Here is a 20,499-nt window from a genome sequence, read left to right on the forward strand (position 1 = left end):
TCGAATAATTCAAAGTTTTGTAAACAGGAAATTTATAATAATGACCATATAATTGATATTCATGTCAACACCGAAGTGCTGACTACTGGGCTGGTGATACCCTCGGGGACGAAACGTCCACCAGCAGTGGCATCGACCCAGTGGTGTAAATAGTTATCAAAAGTACCAGGATTATAATTTTATACGCCGACGCGCGTTTCGTCTACATAAGACTCATCAGTGACGCTCAGATCAAAATAGTTAAAAAGCCAAATAAATACAAAGTTGAAGAGCATTGAGAATCCAAAATTCCAAAAAGTTGTGCCAAATACGGCTAAGGTAATCTACTCCTGGGGTAAGAAAATCCTTAGTTTTTCGAATAATTCAAAGTTTTGTAAACAGGAAATTTATAATAATGACCATATAATTGATATTCATGTCAACACCGAAGTGCTGACTACTGGGCTGGTGATACCCTCGGGGACGAAACGTCCACCAGCAGTGGCATCGACCCAGTGGTGTAAATACATAGGCATTTACATAATAATACATGTGAAATAATTAATAGGATCCAGAAACAAGCTCTTAGCTTACATTAATCCGTTTCCTACATCTTTTGGTAAGTACATTGGATTAGATTTGATTTCCGCCATTTTGAATAAGTGTATAATTATGCTCTTTTAGTTCAAAATAGTAATATTTAAAGTGTTTTCTTTATAAACTTTAAAGAGTGAAGAAAAAAATGAGACAATATATTTATGCATTAATTTATATATTGTCAAAATGTGTAAGACAGGAGACATGTTTATTTTATTATTAAGAAAATTTGTTTTAGAAAGTATTACTAATAAAATAAGAATATTCTAATATAATGAATTTGGTATAAAACTAGAGATCAATTCTTATTTGCTAGATAACTTCTAAAAAGCAAGAATAAAGCATACATTTAGTATGTTGTGAGTTAAGATCTGTCAGCAGTATTTTGGCTATAAAAATACACAATTTAAATTTATCTTTTCTACAATGTGTAGTCATCAGTTTGCAATCATCACATAATGCTCAACTTTTTAAGACCTAGCCCTCAACTTTTAATGACCTGGTCCTCATCTATTGGCCACCTAGCCCTCAACTTTTAATGACCTGGTCCTCAACTGTTGGCTAGGTAGCCCTCAACTCTAATTGCTCAACTGTTGGACACCTAGCCCTCAACTATATTTTCTCAACGTTGCTCAACTAATTTGCATAAAGTTGAGCATTGATAGTTGAGGGCTACCTAATTTGCATGGCAAAAATCCAGCTAGCCCTCAACTGGCCCTCAACTATTTGCTCAACTAATGGCCAGTTAGCCCTCAACTGGCCCTCAACTGTTAGCTCAACTGGCGGCCAGTTGAGCAATGCAGTTGGCCTAGTGATCATTTTTTCTGTATGGGTTCATAATGCATATTTTTAGGGTGGTTTTCCCATGTCAATATACTTACCATTGCATGTTCACTGAAGCAGTCATCTCTATAAATATGAGTTCCATTGTGCTCATAACAGAAATACCAAAGGCCATTTTCAATAGGTTTTATGAGTCCATCAAAGCAGTCATAACTTGTAGATTCACATTTCATTTTCACATCATAACTTATACGAAACAATCCATAACTCTCATGTATAATTTGATCAACTTGTTCTAGTAAGATTTTTCCAATTTGTTTGGATGAAGTCTGACATTTACAATCATATTTCCAAATTTGAAATTGAATGAAATTATTGAATGATGCAACCAATAATTTTTTACAACATTGAATGTCAAATAGTCCAGTGTGTCTAAATAAGGCTGGTCTGGGATTTTTCTTCTCTTCACGGAATTGAGATGTAGGGTACTTCCGTATACAAGAAATAATCACATGATTGATAAATGCAGGCGGTAGAAAATTGAATTGCAAACATAAACAATAAGATTTCTGTTGCGGGTTTAATTGATTTTGGATATTTTTTGAAGCAACTGATTTTATCATGCAAGGAACATAATAATGATCATCAATCTTCTCTTCACCATCAATTAACATTCTTGGACGAACGATTATATCAAACTTTTCCATGATTTTTAAAATGTGTTTTTTACATTTTATAATACCTTCCGACTGATTTTCAAATATACAGTGCAACAGATTTTCAGTTAATTTCCCAGTAGTCTCATATGTTTCCAATTCATTGTGCCATATCAGATTATCTCTAAATTTATCTGCAGTCACTAATATACAGAACACATTTGCTAACCATTGAGGATTTAAAATGATATACTCAGGAATATCTATGAAATATATTAGATTCCCGAAATCATGGTGATATCGAAGAAATACATCTAACTCACCAATATCTGTGATTGCACCTATTTTTTCTGCCAACGCTTTTAAATCACCAAAAGATAAGAATTGCGTACCTGCTTGTAGTTTTCTATCAATATATTTTTCTAACTGAATAAATCTTACTGGCATTAATTTACCAAAACCTTGCCTGCTCTTTGCAATTTCATATATATTCTGTCGAAGAGCCTCAAAAATATTGTCATCGTTAGTTGTATTTGAAATATAATGGCAATTTCGCAAATGTTGTCTTGCTGCAGAGTCTCCTAGGTTGTTTTTAATTTGATTTACTAGTTGGTCCTTGAAATTTCGCTAAAAAATTGACAAATCATATATCAATTATGGGTTTTGATAATCAGGAGGATTATTGAAGAAAGTTAAGTTATTATTAATGATGTCTACTAGAATGAGTTAAAAGGGTATTGCACAAATTAAACAATTGCTGATTTGACTATAAAACTATTATGAATGGGACAATAATACATATTACATCTATCATGTCTATGGGGAAGTTTCTATACTGTTTATAACAATACATTTATCATCCAAATAACGTTTATTAAAAGGCAATTTGTTAAGAGGTACATAACCCTAGAAATCCTTACATATTTCCAAGAAGGTATATATATATATTGTATAGCAATTCTAATATCATGCAGTTATCAGGGTGCAAGAAATACTTACCCTTTCAGAGCACCTGATTTTACTCCGTGTTTTTAGTGGAGTTTGGCTTGTTTTTTAATTATTATTTTTAACTTTTGATGTAAATGTCTTTTTGGTTTGTGAGTCTTTGTTTACTCCTTGGTTTTGATTGTTATTGTCTTATATAGATTTTTTATTTACTTTACATATATTTTTTTAAAAGCTAAGATATATACTACCATGCACTGGTCCTTATGTGTACCAATTGCAATAATAGGAGGTTCCAAATACGCTGGGAAGGCTGGTTTTCCTTTACTATCAGCTATATCATGAAAATCATATATTTGTGTTGAAGAATTGCCAATACACCCTTTTTCAATTCCAGTGCTACTACTTGGTAGTGGTCTGTTAACTTGTTCTATGTCTTCATGTTTTTCTTTCTTTGGGGTGCCATAGAAATGGATGGAGTCAAACCAGAATTTCAATGTTTCTACAAAAAAAATTGCAAAATGTTTATATCTGACAAATGCTGAATACAGCAGAATACAACCGCAGAGGTCCAACCCTTATCACTTGGGGTAAAAATGGACACAATACAGGCACTTGATACAGGTCTGAATTTGGATTGTAATCAGATATTTGATACATAATAGGTTTTTGGCACAGAACAACTGTAGTCAAAGAATTGGTTATGTGCTTTGATTTTTTTTTAATTTTGTGCAATACACTTCGTCGTTGCAAATACCCCTCCCCCTTTTCCCATGCAAACACAAAAAATACCCTTTTTTTACTTTTGTGCAATACACTTTGCTGTTGCATGTTGAACACATCCCCTTTCCCTCAAGAATTGGTCAATATCTAAATTTAAATTTCCAATTGAATTTGCAACCAAAATTATTACCAGTTTTTGTACATCATAAAAGTCTTAAAATATAAAATTACATATACATACAGTACTTGCAACCTTAAGCGTTTCTGTTTGACGTGAACTTGACTGATCGGTGTGTGATCAGTAACGGTTGTTTAACTGATCAAAGAGTGATCAGTGATTGTTGACCCATAGAATCCATCACATAAGTCAAATAAGATATGTGAGAATTACCGTCACAACGGTCAGTGATCGATCAGTAAATTAATTTTATGCATGGATCTGACAAAAACGTATATATTTGAAATTCTTATGTAAACCGAACTCTACAGTGTTTACAATCGATGAAAGTGGACCTCTACGAAGACACTTTAATTTACACTTTAATTTGTAATAGAATTTGTTGAAATAAAAAAGTAAAATAGTTTAACAGTATAGGATGCTTAGAGCTTTGTTTGTTTTGATTTATAGTTTTGTTAACATGAACTTCTTCATACGAAAATGGTAAGTATTGACCGCCATAGGATTTTTATTTTTTGAACTTTTTATAGTCTAGAATTGGTTGTTTTTTCAGAAATTTAAATTATTGACCGCCATTGGATTTTTGTATATAGTTAAGAATATATTGCTTTTCATAAAATTAAAATAAGGGCAGAAAAATCACTCAAATTTTGTTTTCACATTTCTTTATACATAATTTAAAGGCAGTGTAAGAGATTAATTAAAGTAAACACAACATTGTTAAATGTGTTTGAATTACCTCCCTTACACTGCTTTTTAATTGATCATTAACCTCTTTTTTGTCCTAACTCCTTAACAGATTGACCCGTAACCCGCAAAGTCAATCCTAACCATCCCTTTGTGGTATGGACACTTGTGGTATAATTTCAGATAGACTCATACACCGTTCCACAGGTAAGTGTCCGAAAAGTAAAATAAATGCTTCTTTCAACCCTTTTTGTTGCCCCTTATTCTTAAACTGTTAGGACGATAACCCCCAAAATCAATCCTAACCCTCCTTTTGTGCTAATAAACCTTGTGTGTTAATTTCATAGATTTCTTTATACTTAAACTAAAGTTATTTTTCTGAAATTTTTGAGTCCACATTGCTCTTTAACTTCACCTACTTCATTTGGCTTTTTAAATGTTTTAATTTTTTAATTTGATCATTACTGAAGAGTGTCTTATTTACGCTGGTGCAAAATTTAGGCCTGGTATCTTGGTGTTTCGGGGGTTGGAACCCCTTTTGTTTTTGGCCAATCAATGCATTTGAAGCAGGACATATAGCTTGACCCCCCCTTTATCATGGGTTGGGAACCCCCTCTTTTTAAAATGGCTGGATCTGCCACTGGAGGTAGAGTACACCTGACCCTCTCACACAGCCCCATGCTCCTTGAAAGAAAGGCGGACGACACCAAAGGGACATTCAATATCATAAGTTGAAAATAAAGTGATAATCCCATGGCAAAAATAATGATCAACAATACTAACAGCAGTATACAAAACACAACATAGAAAACTAAAGACTAAGCAACACAAATCCCCAAACACTGGGGGTGACCTCATGATCAGGTGAACCAGAAGAATAAGTAGACTCTGCTTTACTAGTTCAATGTTTTATAACACAATATAGGATGAATTACATCTTATGATAACTTAATTTGTGTGTTCAAATCAGAAAACTTTAATTCAATGACTATCCTTCTTAGCCGTCTGTCATATTTGTTTTGGTCATAAATCAGGTGGACTAAAGTGTTCACAAGTGAGCTTGAAAATTAAAATAATAGCTATACATGGGTATGTAAAGTAGAAAATGGAAATGGGGAATGTATAAAAGAGATATCAAAATGTTGAAAGCACATGTTTGTTATTTTTGTCAGGACAATCTGTTCAATTTGGATCAAAGTGATAAGGAACATGAGTTAATAGATATAGGAAGATGTGGTATGAGTGCCAATGAGACAACTCTCCATCCAAGTTACATGCAATCAATGAAAAGTAAACCATTAAGTCCCTTTTTGTGATTGCCAGAGACTGTTTGTCAGTTTATCTTATTGATACCTTAATATCAAATTAATTTCAAGACACATAAATATTCTAGAATATAGATACCATTGGTTTCATCATCAGTCTCATTTAGCTTAGTAACCACCAGATATATGGCTTCTTCAGAGAGAAACGTCTGGTGTGTGTTGTAAAATTCTCTATCACCTGCAAAGTCCCAGAAACTTAAAGAAGCATACTCCTCATCATCCATATCTCTTGCAGAATCAATCATTTCTCGTAGATCTATATCATGTTGGTTATCAGTTGCATTTGAAGACTTCTGCTTTATTACCAGTTCGTCCACTTTGGTGAGGCTCTGAATATTTCTTCTTTGAACATAATCTGTTGCTTCTTCAACTATATTCAGGTCATGTGTATCTTTAGATTGATTTGCAGTGTCTTCCTCTTCAAATTCTTCCCCATATTCATTGTTCCTTTCATTTTCAGGAAATGTGTTCATCCTTGTTTGAATAATCATTGATCTCAACATTCGCTGACTGACATCAGAAATGAAACTACCTAGAAATAAGTCTAAACTTTGAAACAAAGATTTATATGACATTGAACAATACACACAAATATACCATATTCCATATGTCAGTACAGCACACAGACTTTAACCCTTTGCAGGAGATAACATTGTTCTTTTTCAGCTAAGTTAACACAGTTTATCATTTGAAATTGTATACAGTAGCATTATTTTGAAAGGGATTACAGTTTCATCATTTCATGAAAGATGTAAATGATGTCATAGATGTTACCACAGTAAACACAGTATTCAAAAGTGTATGTGATTTGCCGAAAGCATCACCTCAAGGAAAGAAGGAAGTGCTTCCCTAAGATTTTGTCAAATGTCAGCAAGGTGTGTTGAGCCGATTTTGCAGAAAATATCACAAATTGTGTCCTTATATTGTTTAAGTTGGTTTGGGAAAGATTGTTTCATTGCTTCAATTATATTTGTTAATACAATAACTACTAATTATCCTTCATACACAGTATCAAAGACTAACATATCAGGCATTCTATGAATCACTGGTCAACAAGTGAAATTATCATTGAGAGCAAAAAGTCTGCAAATATAGCAGTGTCTTTTTTTTGAAGGAGCATGGCATATCTTTCCTTTTATAGCATATCATGTAGTTCTTGTTTTGATCATTGTTGAAGGCTGTATATCTTTTTTATTTTTATATCAGAAAGACAAGGTCTGATTTGAATTGCTTCTTACAAACTGAAACTGTACTATATTTCTTCCTCCCAGTGCTCTAAGTACAATAGACAACTTCAGCTGTGTGACTGTGCTCTTAATTGAGAACTAAAATACATCATAAAAAAGTAAGGAATCAATTGGAACTCGGATCAAGTTTCTACTCAGCAAAAAAATTGACAAAATGAATGTTGGCCTGACATCATACCTGTACAACCTAACAGGCAATTACATGCCTTTAATGGTTTATGCACGGATAATGATAATGTTTAATCAATTAATCAAAAGTTTTTAACTTACAAACCTAATAGACAGTTTTCTGAATTATTTGTTCACTTTAACTAAAAAAAAATGGATTCTCTTTTGAAAGAAGTTTTCTAAGTAGTTAATCATTTTAACAGTGAGTTAATTGTTGTCAGCTTTTCTTTTAATCTCATACTGTATATAAATATATAAGTACGTATTTTGAATTGTTCCTTCTACTGCTAAATTATTTTTGAGAATTCGATCTTATTCTTGCAAAATTAATAAAAACTTAATCTCCAATAAAATTTTCTGCAAAATCAGAAACTGTCATAAGTGAAAGCAGTTATTTCATCTGATACTAAAATACAATTAACATAATTTTACATGTGGTTAAATTGAAGTTAAGGAGAGCATACCTTCTTGCAAAAACCATTTTCCATCCGCTGTCCTAATCTTACATCTTTTCACATGAATATCTATTCCGTTTGTGCTATCAACATTGTCTAAGTTTTCCTTTAGCAAGTTTCTGACCAGGCTGGTTTTACCTGCACCTTTTTTTCCAACAATAATTATTCTTATATCATGTTTGATTTCTGAGCCAGATTCCAATGCTTTCTTGTATATTTCTATTGATTCATTGTCCATTCGCAAAATTATTGCTGGAATTGATCCATGTGTTTCAGGTTCAGTATGCATGGTATGCAAACTATGACCTAGATGATAAATCAAAGAAAATGAATAGTTATAGTTATAATTATACAGAAACAAAAACTAAATCAAAGCATCACGGATGTTGTGATTCAGCCAATTTTGTACCAAGTCTGACATTTTTTCTTACCATACTTTCAGTATTTCTTTTGTTAATTTCATTTCCATAATCTCACTGTAAAATTCGTATTCTATTAATTGGAGAATTTGCTATATTGATGCATATTATTTCGGTATTTCAATTGAAGCCATGGAAGATTTTTTTAAATCTTCTTTTTTTTTTAGAAAAATTTGAAAATCAATGATTTTGACAAGAATGTTACGGAAAATCTTCAAATTTGAAGCAACTCTTTGATACATGTATTTAGTTTGAATGTTTAATGTTTTATTTGTAATTCTCATCGGACTTTGTCAAATGTGTTGACTTCTTTTCTATTATAGTTATGGTAAATAATATTAATCACCGCATTCATTTATTAGATTTTATTTTGTTCAACGTAATCAGTGCGATACGTTTGAAGTGAGATTCAAAACAAACCGGACATAGTTTTATAATATAGTTAATTGCTGCCTTAGTTTGCTATTAATATATATTGAAATGTGCATTGTTATTAAGTGCAATATCAGTATTTAGTTCAAATGTAATCTTGGGTCAGTCCTAGTTCTATCTTATTCATTCAAATGACGTCATTTTTCATTTTTTGATGATCTGTTTTACAAATTCAAATGACGTCATTGTTTACAATTTCAAATATGACGTCACTTGGCGTTGAGGTTTAAACATATTCGGATGTGTCTACATATTGTGTTGCAAATGTCTGGTTATGTAATGTATTTCAGTTGTTTCCTGTAATTAGTTAATATTTCAGTTCTATCATGTACAGCTTTTGTTTATTAATTTTATAAATTTACTGTTTGCAAAAGTATAAATTATTCTAAATGATAAGGATGTTCTGGTAACTAACAGAAAACCCTGGCCGTTTTTGGCACAACTTTTTTGATCTTTTGGTCCTCGATGCTGTTCGACTTTGTGCTTGTTTCGGCTTTCAAACTTTTGTATCTGGGCATCACTAGTAGATCTTGTGTGAATAAAATGCACTTCTGGCGTATTAAAATTTTCAACTTATTGCCTTTTGTTGGCTGTTGTTCGTGTGTTTCTTTGGCAATTGTATTCTCCAATTTATTTATATTGTAGTCCTGTAGTGTTGAGTTGTCATCCTAATGTTATATTTCACATGGCTATAAAAGGGGAGGTTTGGCAGGCCACAAAACCAGGTTCAACCCGCCATTTTTTTCTTTAAAAATGTCCTGTACAAAGTCAGGAATACGGCCATTGTTATATTATAGTTCGTTTCTGTATGTGTTAAATTTTAACGTTGCGTCGTTTGTTTTCTTTTATTTTTGAGTGTAAATTCACATTGCGATAAGACGTGTCAAGGTACTTGTCTATCCCAAGTTCATGTATTTGCTTTTGATGTTATATTTGTTGTTCTCGTGGGATTTTGTCTGTTGCTTGGTCCGTTTCTATGTGTGTTGCATTGTAGTGTTGTGTCGTTGTTCTCCTCTTGTGTTTAATGCGTTTCCCTCAGTTTTGCTTTGTTACCCCGATTTTGTTTTTTGTCCATGGATTTATGAGTTTGAACATCGGTATACTACTGTTGCTTTTATTTATATGCAATTAATAATAATTTGCTTTAAATTAATAATTTCCAGAAAGACATTATAGAGGCATCGTCAACTGTCTGAACAGAATAATAATTAAACCTTAACATTCTGTATAAATTAAAGAGAAAGAGAAAACAATGACATATTACATAACAAAATCCTGGGCTTGCTCAGGTTAAGAAGTGAACCATGATACTTTACGCCAATGCCGTAAACCTTTTTTTACAGCTGAGTGATTTTTTGTCTGAACACTACTATAGGCCCATTGCAAAGACACGTCACCAGCCTCTTTATTTTAAAAGGCCAGATTGGTTAAAGTCGACTCGATTTAGACACAAAATAAAAGTTTTGCAACATATTCTGTTAAATAAATTTCAAAATTTGGCAGAATCTATCCACTGTACATCTTGATTAAGCGATGGTGACAGTAATGATAACGTTGATGAAATATTAAAATTATTTGCGTCAGACGAAAAAGTTGATGCTTCATTTGCTGGTTTTTCTAAAATTGAGAACATTAATGATCTAGAGTTTGATAACTGAGAAGCACAAATATTAATTGCCGAGAGCATCTGAATAGCAGTAAAACAACAATGCAATGAAAGGTAAGAAAAGTAAAAGCTCTTCAAAAGGCAAGGCTTTAGCCAGCAAGCACAAAAATACCTAAAAGGCAGGTGACTAAGACGGACAATGAGTTGCCATCAGGGAGCAGAATAACAGTAAGGCGGGTTAAAAACCTTGTAAAGTTACGAATTCTACAAAAGCACAGTAAAGAAAATACTGCAAATAGTTAGCTAGACGAGTCATAGTTACTTTAAACTCTGTTTAAAGGTTTGTCAGATACTCTGGTATCCACATTGAGTTAGTATAATAACAAGTCACACATGTGATTGGCAACATATAATATATTTTCTAATGAAGAAAATGAACCTCAAGTTGTTGCATCAGATGATGAATTTGATTATGAACTACCTAAGACTTTAGAAGAGGATGAACAATATGATGAATAGCTTATCCCATCTTTTGCTTAAGTATTTGACAATTTATGTAAAAATAAATCTGATGTGTCAGTAATGACAAGAGAGATGAAGATACCTGTAAATTGTAAAATTTTGGTAGCAACCCCAAACAAAAATTGCTGGGTTGTGGTATCGTACCATTGATAAGAGGTGGCTGAAATTTTGAAATCCAAAAGTCAAGATATTAAACTTATGAGAGAAAACATTTCTAAAGCATTGGCAATTTTAAGCAATACTTACTTTGAGCTATCAATAAAAAGACGGATGTCTTTAAAGTCACAAATAGACAAGAAATACCCCCAAACTTTGCAATCTTAACGAAGATATCGATGTATAAGTTCTAGCTCTTTTGGAGATGAAGTTGGCAAGCGATTAAAAGATATCAATGAAATTAACAAAATAAATAAGAACATTACTGCAGCGTAGTCAATGTCACGTGGTCAATTGAGAGGAAACAGACCCAACACCTTCAATCAGAAAAGAAGATTTTAAAAGTGAGAAATAAAATTAAAAATATTAAAAGAAAGTCTTGAAAACTGTTTTTTTTTTAATTTCAAATTGGAAATATTCAACCAAAGACAATTGGATTGTTTCTACAATTAAGGAATTTAGGAAGATACAATTTGATAAAAAGCTAATTCAGGGAAAAATTCCTGTTCCTATAAAATTTAACAATTAGGAAAAGGCCCTTCTTAACAAAGAAATAGTTGATATGCTTGAGAAAGGTGCTATCAAGGAATCTTTTGATGAATCAGAACAGTTTATTTCAAATATACTTCTAGTAAAAAAGAAAATTTGAAACCATTGAATAAATTTATTAGCTATTACCATTCAAACTAGAAACTAAACATTTGATTTTAAAAGGAATTTCTAATAGCTTTTTTACATCTTTGAAATTGACACATGCATATTTTTCCATTTCAATCTACGAATCAGACAAAAAATATTTAAAATTCATATGGAATGAAAAAATATATGAATTTCAATGCCTACCATTCGGTTTTGCTGCTGCTATCCTACTACCATGACTACTCATAATAAGAAAGAAATTAACATTACAAATGATGTTGACTTTTTTTCAAGTAGTCACTGAACCATGAAAATGAGGTCAAGGACAATGGACTATGACATAAGGCATCTATATACAAAGTAAGAAGGATTCAGGTCTTCTAGCTTCTAAAATATAAAGCTTTTAAGAAGTTAGCTAACACTGCTAAGGCCGTAAGTAAAAATTAACTACCCATTGATAAATTAACTCTAACTTAATCATATTATCTAAACACAAACTATAACTAACCAAATGTTTCCATAAGTGGAGCTGCTTCCCCTAAAACTTTTGAATATGGTACTGGATCAATAGATACAGACTCCTCTTTCCCTACTTCCTGGATCAACATATTTTCTTCACTTTTGACAACAGGGTTTTGTTTTTTATATTCAATTTTGACAACCTTTTCTTTACTTTTTGTTTTTGAAGGTTCTGAAATAACTATAGTTTCAACCTTTTCTTCCACTTGTGTGGGAACACTTATGTCCATTGCATTTATAACCTTTCTATCACTAACTAATTCTTGTGACAGTTCTCGACTGTAACCTTTACTTATTCCATTAGTTTCTACATTTGACAAAGTATCTACATAACTAATGGTTTTTGGAGTTTCTGATGTTGTCCTTGTAGCTTCAACTACTTCTACATTGTTTTGAGAATTCACATTAGACTTACTAGTTGAAAGACTTGGGTTGTTTTCTCTAGGCAACTGAACAGCGGAGACACGTGGTGTAATTACAATTGGTTGTTGTTGTGATATGCTGTTTGTGGTGTCTTTCATTACAATCTGGGGTTGAGATTGAGATTCTATCACTGGTGCAGTTTGTTCCAAGTGATGTGGTTGCACACCTGGTGGCAAAACTTCAGTAGAGAGCATATGTGCATAATGCTGTCCACCTCCTCCAGATCTCATAGTAGCCTCAACCTGAGCTGCAAACTGAGCACAAATAGTACTAACTTTATCTTGAGGAGGAGAAGTCCCCCCTTCCTAAAAGATAGGAAATACATTAAATACAGTTCTTGAAAAGTGTAAGTCGGGATCATTTTTCTGATGAAACTTTTTAAATGTCTAATAATTAACTCATCATAGATACTAGGACTAAATTTTGTATTTATGGAAGACATGCGTTTTGTCTTTAAACAGTGTACATACATGTTGTTACAATGTTATTTCAAATGTTTTACACAAGTTAATGAATATATTTAAATGGAATTATAGGATTTGACTGATAAATTTCAAAGAGTGTCGGTCCAAGTGTCCCATAAGACAAAATTCTATTCTATGTTCAAGACATTACCATGGTACATACATTATAACTATTCCTTAAACCTTATGCACTCAAGTCAATGCTATTGATAAAATCAGAAGTATTAACATAGCTGCAACCAGGACTATAAATCAAGACATCTTTTCACAGAATTCTGAGCAGCTTATAAGTTAATTGTTTTACTTTTAGATTTGATTTTGTAAGAAATATTACATTACATGTATGAGTGCACTTACAAGCTCAAGCATGCATTCTCCCCATAGTAATTGCCTTTTGATTTGCAGAAGTGTACCAAAGACTGGAATGACTGGGTTGTACAAAATGTATCTTAAGTAATGGTCTATAATGAACATTTAAATATATGGAAATAAACCAAGTAGAAGAAAAAGAAAATTCCCAAGATTAAATGGGAAAGTATTCCTCAAAGAAATCTAAATCAGCAAGTGCACAACTTTAAAATATGCGCATTTTAAGAATCTGGGTTGAATTTGTGGTAGATTACACATAATAGGTACCCTATTTTCTTTGATTTCCACCTGTCTGTCAGTCAGGCATCACAATACTAAATGCTATTTTTGCACTTTTATTCAGTCTTCTTAATACACATACAATACATTTAACTCATTCATTACAGCATTTTAAATATTTGGAAGAAAAATTAAAACACTTCAACATGATTTATTTGAAGACAAACCTTGATACTCTCATTAGAAGTTTGTCCTCTAGACCCTGACCCAGTGGATCCAGGTGGTGTTGATCTTGTAGACATGACATCACTTCTTATATCTTTCCCAGTATTGTGGTCAATAATGGACAAAATCTTTCTCTCTCTTTTCTGTATTACAGGTTGTGGCGCAGTCATCCCTGGTACAGAAAGAAGTCCCTGTGGTGGTACTAGGTACATTGTCATTGTGTTTTGATATGAAGTCGGTGGCATGCTACCATACCCTCCAGAACTTACTGTTTGCTGTGCAGACATATTGTACAGTGGTTTGGGAGCTGGCATCTTCTGACCACCAGGAAGCTAAAACATTTTATACATTAGAATATTAGCCAAAAAATACAACGAGATTAAATGTCACAGAATTTTAATAAACTGTTGACAAAGAGATATGTTTCACCTTTATTTTATATGGATAACGCTTTTGTTGAAAATTGTATTTAATAACTTGAACATGCAATTTACCAAAAAATTTCAGTAAATGGACTAAGGATGAGGGTCAAGGCCAAATAATTTCCATAGAAATGAGATACACCAATGCTAATATAACCCTATACCCAATCTATTACTTGCACAAGGTGATTCCCTTTAAAGTTAACTATCCTTATCTTTAACTTCAACACCTTAACTATGTACAAATTTCAAGGTCATTTGATCATGACTGAGGGGGTGAGGCCAAATAATCTTCATGAAATAACTCCATAGCAAATTCATGCACTAATCATTAATTAGTAGCTTGTCTTTAAGTGACCCAATCACAAATTTAAACAATTGTATTCCATTTAGTTGATGCAAGAAACATAACATCTCACATAGAAATATTCAGTTCCATGTTGATGTTGAAAACCATCTCGTAGCTTCAAACCATTCCAGCTTATGAATAAAATGAGACGTTAGGTATATATCCACGAGATACCAACTCGAAAAGACATAAAAAACTGATAGACCAATGTAAGCTTTCAACCATCGACAGATTTTTATACGATAATTTTTCATAAGCCTTAGCCAGATGTTCTATTTTTTGGCTAACTTTTTTCCAAAATATGATAATAAAAAATATAGTTGTTTAAACAAAAGTAGACACAGGAGGCTTGCTTACAATATTGATTTTGTCTGACTACTACATAATCTGAATCTCATCTTCAGTCTGCACAAAAATCTTTTCTAACTACTAGTCTGTAGGCAAATATTCAGAAATTTTCCTTATGTGTTTAAACAAAGTTTGCAAAAACGTATTAGTCAAAATAAAATGTTACTAGTCTGGGGCATCGGACAAGTGGCTAATAATGCAGGAAGCTATCAAACCCAGAATTTCAAATTATAAATTTACAGACGCCATCACAAGTTGGTTGACCATAATGGATTAACCGTTTCACAGATTATATTGGATATGTTCCTTCAATACCCTTCCCTTTTCACGAATGGGACATATCGAATTAGACAATTTACCAGATTTGTAATATCATAAGCAACACTATTGGTGCCACATGTGAAGCAGGATCTGCTTTGCCTTCTGGAGCACCTGAGATCATCCCCTGTGTTTGATGGGGTGCCTGTTGTTTATTCTTTACTTTTCTTTGTTTGTGTGTCTTTTTACTTTTCAGCCATGGCATTTTCATTTTATTTTCAATCTATAAAACCAACAATGAACCAACAAAATGTGATAGAGATCCGGTTACCGCTTTCAGACAGAAATGTACACAATTGGTTTCAAAGTTGATGAAGAAAATGTGTAAAGCTTACTTACAGACGCGAAAATTCACACAAAGAGCAATAACTAATAGGCAGGCTAAAAATTGTAACAAGTTTGGTTTTGAAACCTATAAATACATCACTTATATTTGACAACAATATATTTTGCATGCACTAATTTATATTACCAGGTGTAAATTTCTTTAAAAATCTTACCATCATTGGCTGCATTTTCCCTCCAGGCTGAGACTGAACAATATTCTGTGTTCCATAACTGTTCATGTTGGTTTTTGGAGGCATGAACATTACATTTGGATACATAGGACTCTTTTCTTGTCCTGGCATCTTCATTCTTTGCTGTTGAGGAGGCCACATAGACCGTTGGGGGTAAAATGGCTGAAACAATAAAACAGACTCCATGATAAACAAGAGTGAACAAAGCAAAATGTCAGGTCTGTATTATAGGTTAATTGTATGATTATTGTGCAGAGTAGGTGTTTATTATAAAGCACAATTTTGTGAGTGCAATATATACTATTAGTGGAATAATATTCAACAATATTCATTCAATACGTTAACCCTTTGATTGTACAATTAATATTCAGCTTCAATCTTTGAGTTATGGTCAAAACTAGTAACTTCATGTATCCAAATTCAAACTTTAAATCTTGCATCAAACACTTGAGTAATTAAAGTAGAGCAGACAATGCCCATTCCCTCTTTAACTTGACTCTTTTGTATATTATATGCATACTGCTGGTGTCCTTTGGTGTGGTTGTTGAGACATGTTTTGTAGCTGAGCCAGGGCTTGGCCTTGTACCGACTGTTGATTATTCAATTCTTTAGAGTTAGTGTGGGGATGGTTCTGTTTTGGATTCACCTGCTGTTGAAGAAATTGCTGAAAAAAATAGAGTATACTTAAATAAATATATACATAATTTTTTTTTTTGCATACACTTTCCCCGTCAATAATAGTATCACATATGTTAATAAAATTAACGGTACTAATTTTCTTGCACCAGATGCGCATTTCGACAATACATGTCTCTTCAGTGATGCTCGTGGCCAAAATATTTGAAATCCAAAGCTAATATAAAAGATGAAGAGCTATAATCCAAAAAGTCCAAAAAGTATAGCCAAATCCGTGAAAGGAATCAGAGCTTTGCATGAGGGAGATACATTAAGAGTGGCAATTAAAATTTGGATTTAAAATTCCAAATACCTCATCGGATTATCTGACCAACTTACAATTCATATATGAGCAACATAAATAGAAAAGGTGTCTTTGGGACACAGATGATATCCCTGCTTTCATATAGGGTTATAAAGGGACACAACTCAATACACAATAATAAGTGATGCCACACAAATTCAAACTTGATCTTAGTTTTGATGTAATAAGCATTTGAGAACTTTTATTTGAGGCAATCTTAAATAAGAGATCAGAATCGAAAATTTCAGCAATTTTTCAATTTGTAAGGGCATAACTCTAGAACAGTAAAAGTGAAGCAATTCAAATTAGAACTTGATCTGTATGTGAGTGAATAAGCATTATACATAAGTTTCATAATACTTGGTTGAAGCAAACTAAACTTAGAGCACAGAAACCAATTTTTGGACTGAAATATATATGTTCATACATACTGTCAAGAGTAGTACTTAATGCTCCCTCTGGTAACGGTGGGGGCATAAAAGGGAAAGTTATATCATTAAGTAAACAGATTACAAATAAATATATACCCTGTTTGAATCCTTTTAAATCAAACATCAATGGCTAAATAATATATGGAATAAATCATAAAATAAGTCATGTTGTAAGTAATCTAATTGTTAAATGCTTCTCTAACAGGAAGATTATGATATCAAGGAAAATGAAGAAATTACCTTAGTATTAACTTCTAACATACCTGTTGTACTTGTTCTGGATTAAAATACCCTGTTTTAGAAATGTAAAACTGTGGCTGCTGTTGTACTTGCTCCTCTTGTGGTACCCCTAAAACAAATCATGCCTTAACATTATTTCATTGATTTTTCAGACAATGTCGAGAGACAATAAGTATCACAACTCCATATAAGCTCAGTCCTTCCTTTTCTGGAAATACACATGTAATGAAGTATGTAGCTTTCTTATGACAAAACTTTTGAATCTACTGGCCCAAAGGAAATTTTTTTTTTTTTTTTTTATATCTTATTGGCCTGTATAGATTTTTACAATCCTGGTCTAGAGTGTGTTTAAAAAAATTAAAAATTGCCTACCCCCTCCCAACATACCTATCAACTGACCTCCATCCTGCGGAGTGGCCCAAGATTTTCACAATTCTGAGGGATCACCGGGGACACCCATAGGTTGACTAAATGACCCGGGAAATTCGGAAAATAATCCGTATTCACATGGATTCCAAAGCTTTTAGACTGATTTCCTTTGAAATTACCAGCAAATTTGTATTTCAACTACCTGTGTAAACTCAAATCAAGTGACCCATTTCACTGCATGGCTTCACTTGACAGATTTGGTGTCAAACACACTGATAATTAACACCAATTACCTTAGCTTTAGGTCTTGAATAATTTGTGTATTTCAAAGTTGTTTTAAAAACAATTTGAGTTACTTCCCCTTATATGTCATCTCACAATAGTTTTTCTATGCAGGTCATCACCTGTATTTTCATTGTCATAGGTTGACAGGTATGCCCCTAAAACATTTTTTTTAACCATCCCCTCTTCAAAAAAATTAAAAAAAAATAATTAGAAAGAAATTTTCTTTTTTATAAAATTTTGAACAAATTGAGAGACATCCATACACTTAAACACAAGTTATTGTCTGAAAACTAGAAAAAAATGCTTGTTTTAGACCTTATTGGTCCCTATTTCCTGAACGGTTTGGACAACCACCCCCAAAACTAATCCCAAACTTTAATCCCAAACTTCTATTTGAGGTATTTCAGAGTAATTCTGAAATACCACAAATAGAAGTTTGGGATTAGTTTTGGGGGTGGTTGAGTAATCAGAATACTTAACATAAGTTATTGTCCGGAAACAAGAAAAATGCTTGATTTGGCCACTTTTTCCTAAACGGTTGGGATCAGTACCCCAGAAACAATTCCAACCTTTCTTTTGTGGTATTAAACCTTTTGCCCAAATTTCATAGAGATTCATGCACTTAAATTAAAGTTATTGTCCCGAAACAATGCTGATGCCGCCGTCAATGTGATACCAACATATGACCGCCAATTTATTTTGCAGTTGTATAAAAAGTCTATCAACGACCTTTATCTGAGATATTGATGATATTGACCTATAGTATAAGTTTTATAAAAATCTGGCAAGAATTGTACCTGTGTGAGCGCATTCAAGACGGGAAGGAAAGAGGAACAGTCACACCTGTTGGATGCCCAGTATTTCCATGTCCCTGCAACATGTTTTGCGTGGGGACAATTATTTGGGCAGCAACATTTTCAGTAAGTTGAAACACATGATATTTCATTTTATGCCTCATTGTTGAAGGCTGTACGATGCTTTAGTAGCTTATTTCTGCTTCATTTGGACTCTGCTGCAATAGGACATGTTGGATAGTATTCTTGTTGATAAGTATACTACATCTCCTGATTTTATTTTGTAATATTTTTAGAGAAATGTAAGAGGAGAATACTGTAGATTTCCTCTAAATGCTTTAGTTTCATAGCTATAAGCCAAAAACTGTATTTTACACTTATTTTAGGTTTAGAAACTTCTTATCAGAGTTGTCTTGAACAGTTATAATATTTGGTCTTATTTCAGAGAAATCTGATTCCAAAACGTAATCAACTTTGCTGAATGGATAAAACATGAGCAGACACAGGATCAATCCTCATCCATAAACACAGTTCTAAAAGCTCACAACATATTGAACATCTGTACCAAGTTTAAAGCTAATGTAACAACTAACACATGGTTAAATAACATAACCAAAAAACTTGGTTGAGGCAAACAGAAATTAGAGAAGGTAAATCAGACTGACAAGGGTAACACCTAATGGGCATTAAAAACACCATCTCAACAGTGAAAGTTTCAGGTGAGCAACTCTGCTTAGCATAAGCAAGAAATGTCTCTCTCCATTATTTTATTAGGTAACTAACCATTGATTTTATATCAATAGTCCTCAATATAAAGTTTTACTAAAAGTAACACATAAACTTAACATGATCCAAGAAAATGAGGTCAAGGTCAGATAAACTAAACCAGATACAGATGTTTACCTTACAATAATTCAATAAACCAAACATAGTTGACCTATTGTTTGTAGTTTTTAAGAATCAGTCTAAACCAAAAAAAATTAACATGACCAATGAACCATGAAAATGAGGTCAAGGTCAGATGAACCATGATAGAGAGACATGTACACCTTACAATTGATGTATGCATTAAATATAGCTGATCTATTGCTTACAGTATCTAAGAAACAAACTTAACCATGAAAACTTAACATTGACCAATGAACCATAAAAACGAGTCTCAAGGTCAGATGATACCTGCCAGACAGACATATATATACACCTTACAATCCTGCAATACAACAAATACAGTTGATCTATTGCTTATAGTTGATGAAAAACAGACCAAAACAAAATAACTTTACACTGAGAAATGAACCTTGAAAATGAGATCAAGGTCAAAGATGAAAAATATCATAAAATATTTCCATACACCAAATATAGTTGACTTTTTGCATATAGTATAAGAAAAAAAGACCAAAACTCAAAAAACTTAACTTTGACCACTGAACCATGAAAATGAGGTCAAGGTCAGATGACACCAGTTGGACATGAACACCTTACAATTATTCCATATACCAAATAAAATAGACCTACTACTTATAGAATCTGATATATGGACTTGACCATGAAAACTTAACCTTATATACTGATCCAAGAAATGAGATCGAGGTCAAATGAAAATTGTCTAACGGCCTTGAGGACCTTGCAAAAGATCAACTGTATTTGGTGTATTGAAATATTTTTTGATGAACATGTCTGTCTGTATTTATAAAAATTAGCATTGCAAAC

The 20,499-nt window shown here is 32.7% G+C and overlaps 1 protein-coding gene across 1 annotated transcript in view; it reads right to left on the minus strand.

The window, feature by feature from the left end:
• Positions 1-20,499, minus strand: part of LOC143058007 (uncharacterized) — a 50,706-nt gene that overhangs the window by 10,135 nt on the left and 20,072 nt on the right. The window contains exons 8-16 of the mRNA XM_076231470.1: positions 17,365-17,450; positions 16,212-16,355; positions 15,674-15,853; positions 13,739-14,068; positions 12,026-12,764; positions 7,753-8,049; positions 5,953-6,405; positions 3,212-3,462; positions 1,458-2,642 (exon numbers count right to left, since the gene is read on the minus strand). Coding sequence (XP_076087585.1) covers positions 1,458-2,642; positions 3,212-3,462; positions 5,953-6,405; positions 7,753-8,049; positions 12,026-12,764; positions 13,739-14,068; positions 15,674-15,853; positions 16,212-16,355; positions 17,365-17,450 — 3,665 coding nt within the window. The remainder of the gene's footprint in view (positions 1-1,457; positions 2,643-3,211; positions 3,463-5,952; positions 6,406-7,752; positions 8,050-12,025; positions 12,765-13,738; positions 14,069-15,673; positions 15,854-16,211; positions 16,356-17,364; positions 17,451-20,499) is intronic.

The sequence above is a fragment of the Mytilus galloprovincialis genome, chromosome 14, assembly GCF_965363235.1.
Source record: "Mytilus galloprovincialis chromosome 14, xbMytGall1.hap1.1, whole genome shotgun sequence".
NCBI lineage: Eukaryota > Metazoa > Mollusca > Bivalvia > Mytilida > Mytilidae > Mytilus > Mytilus galloprovincialis.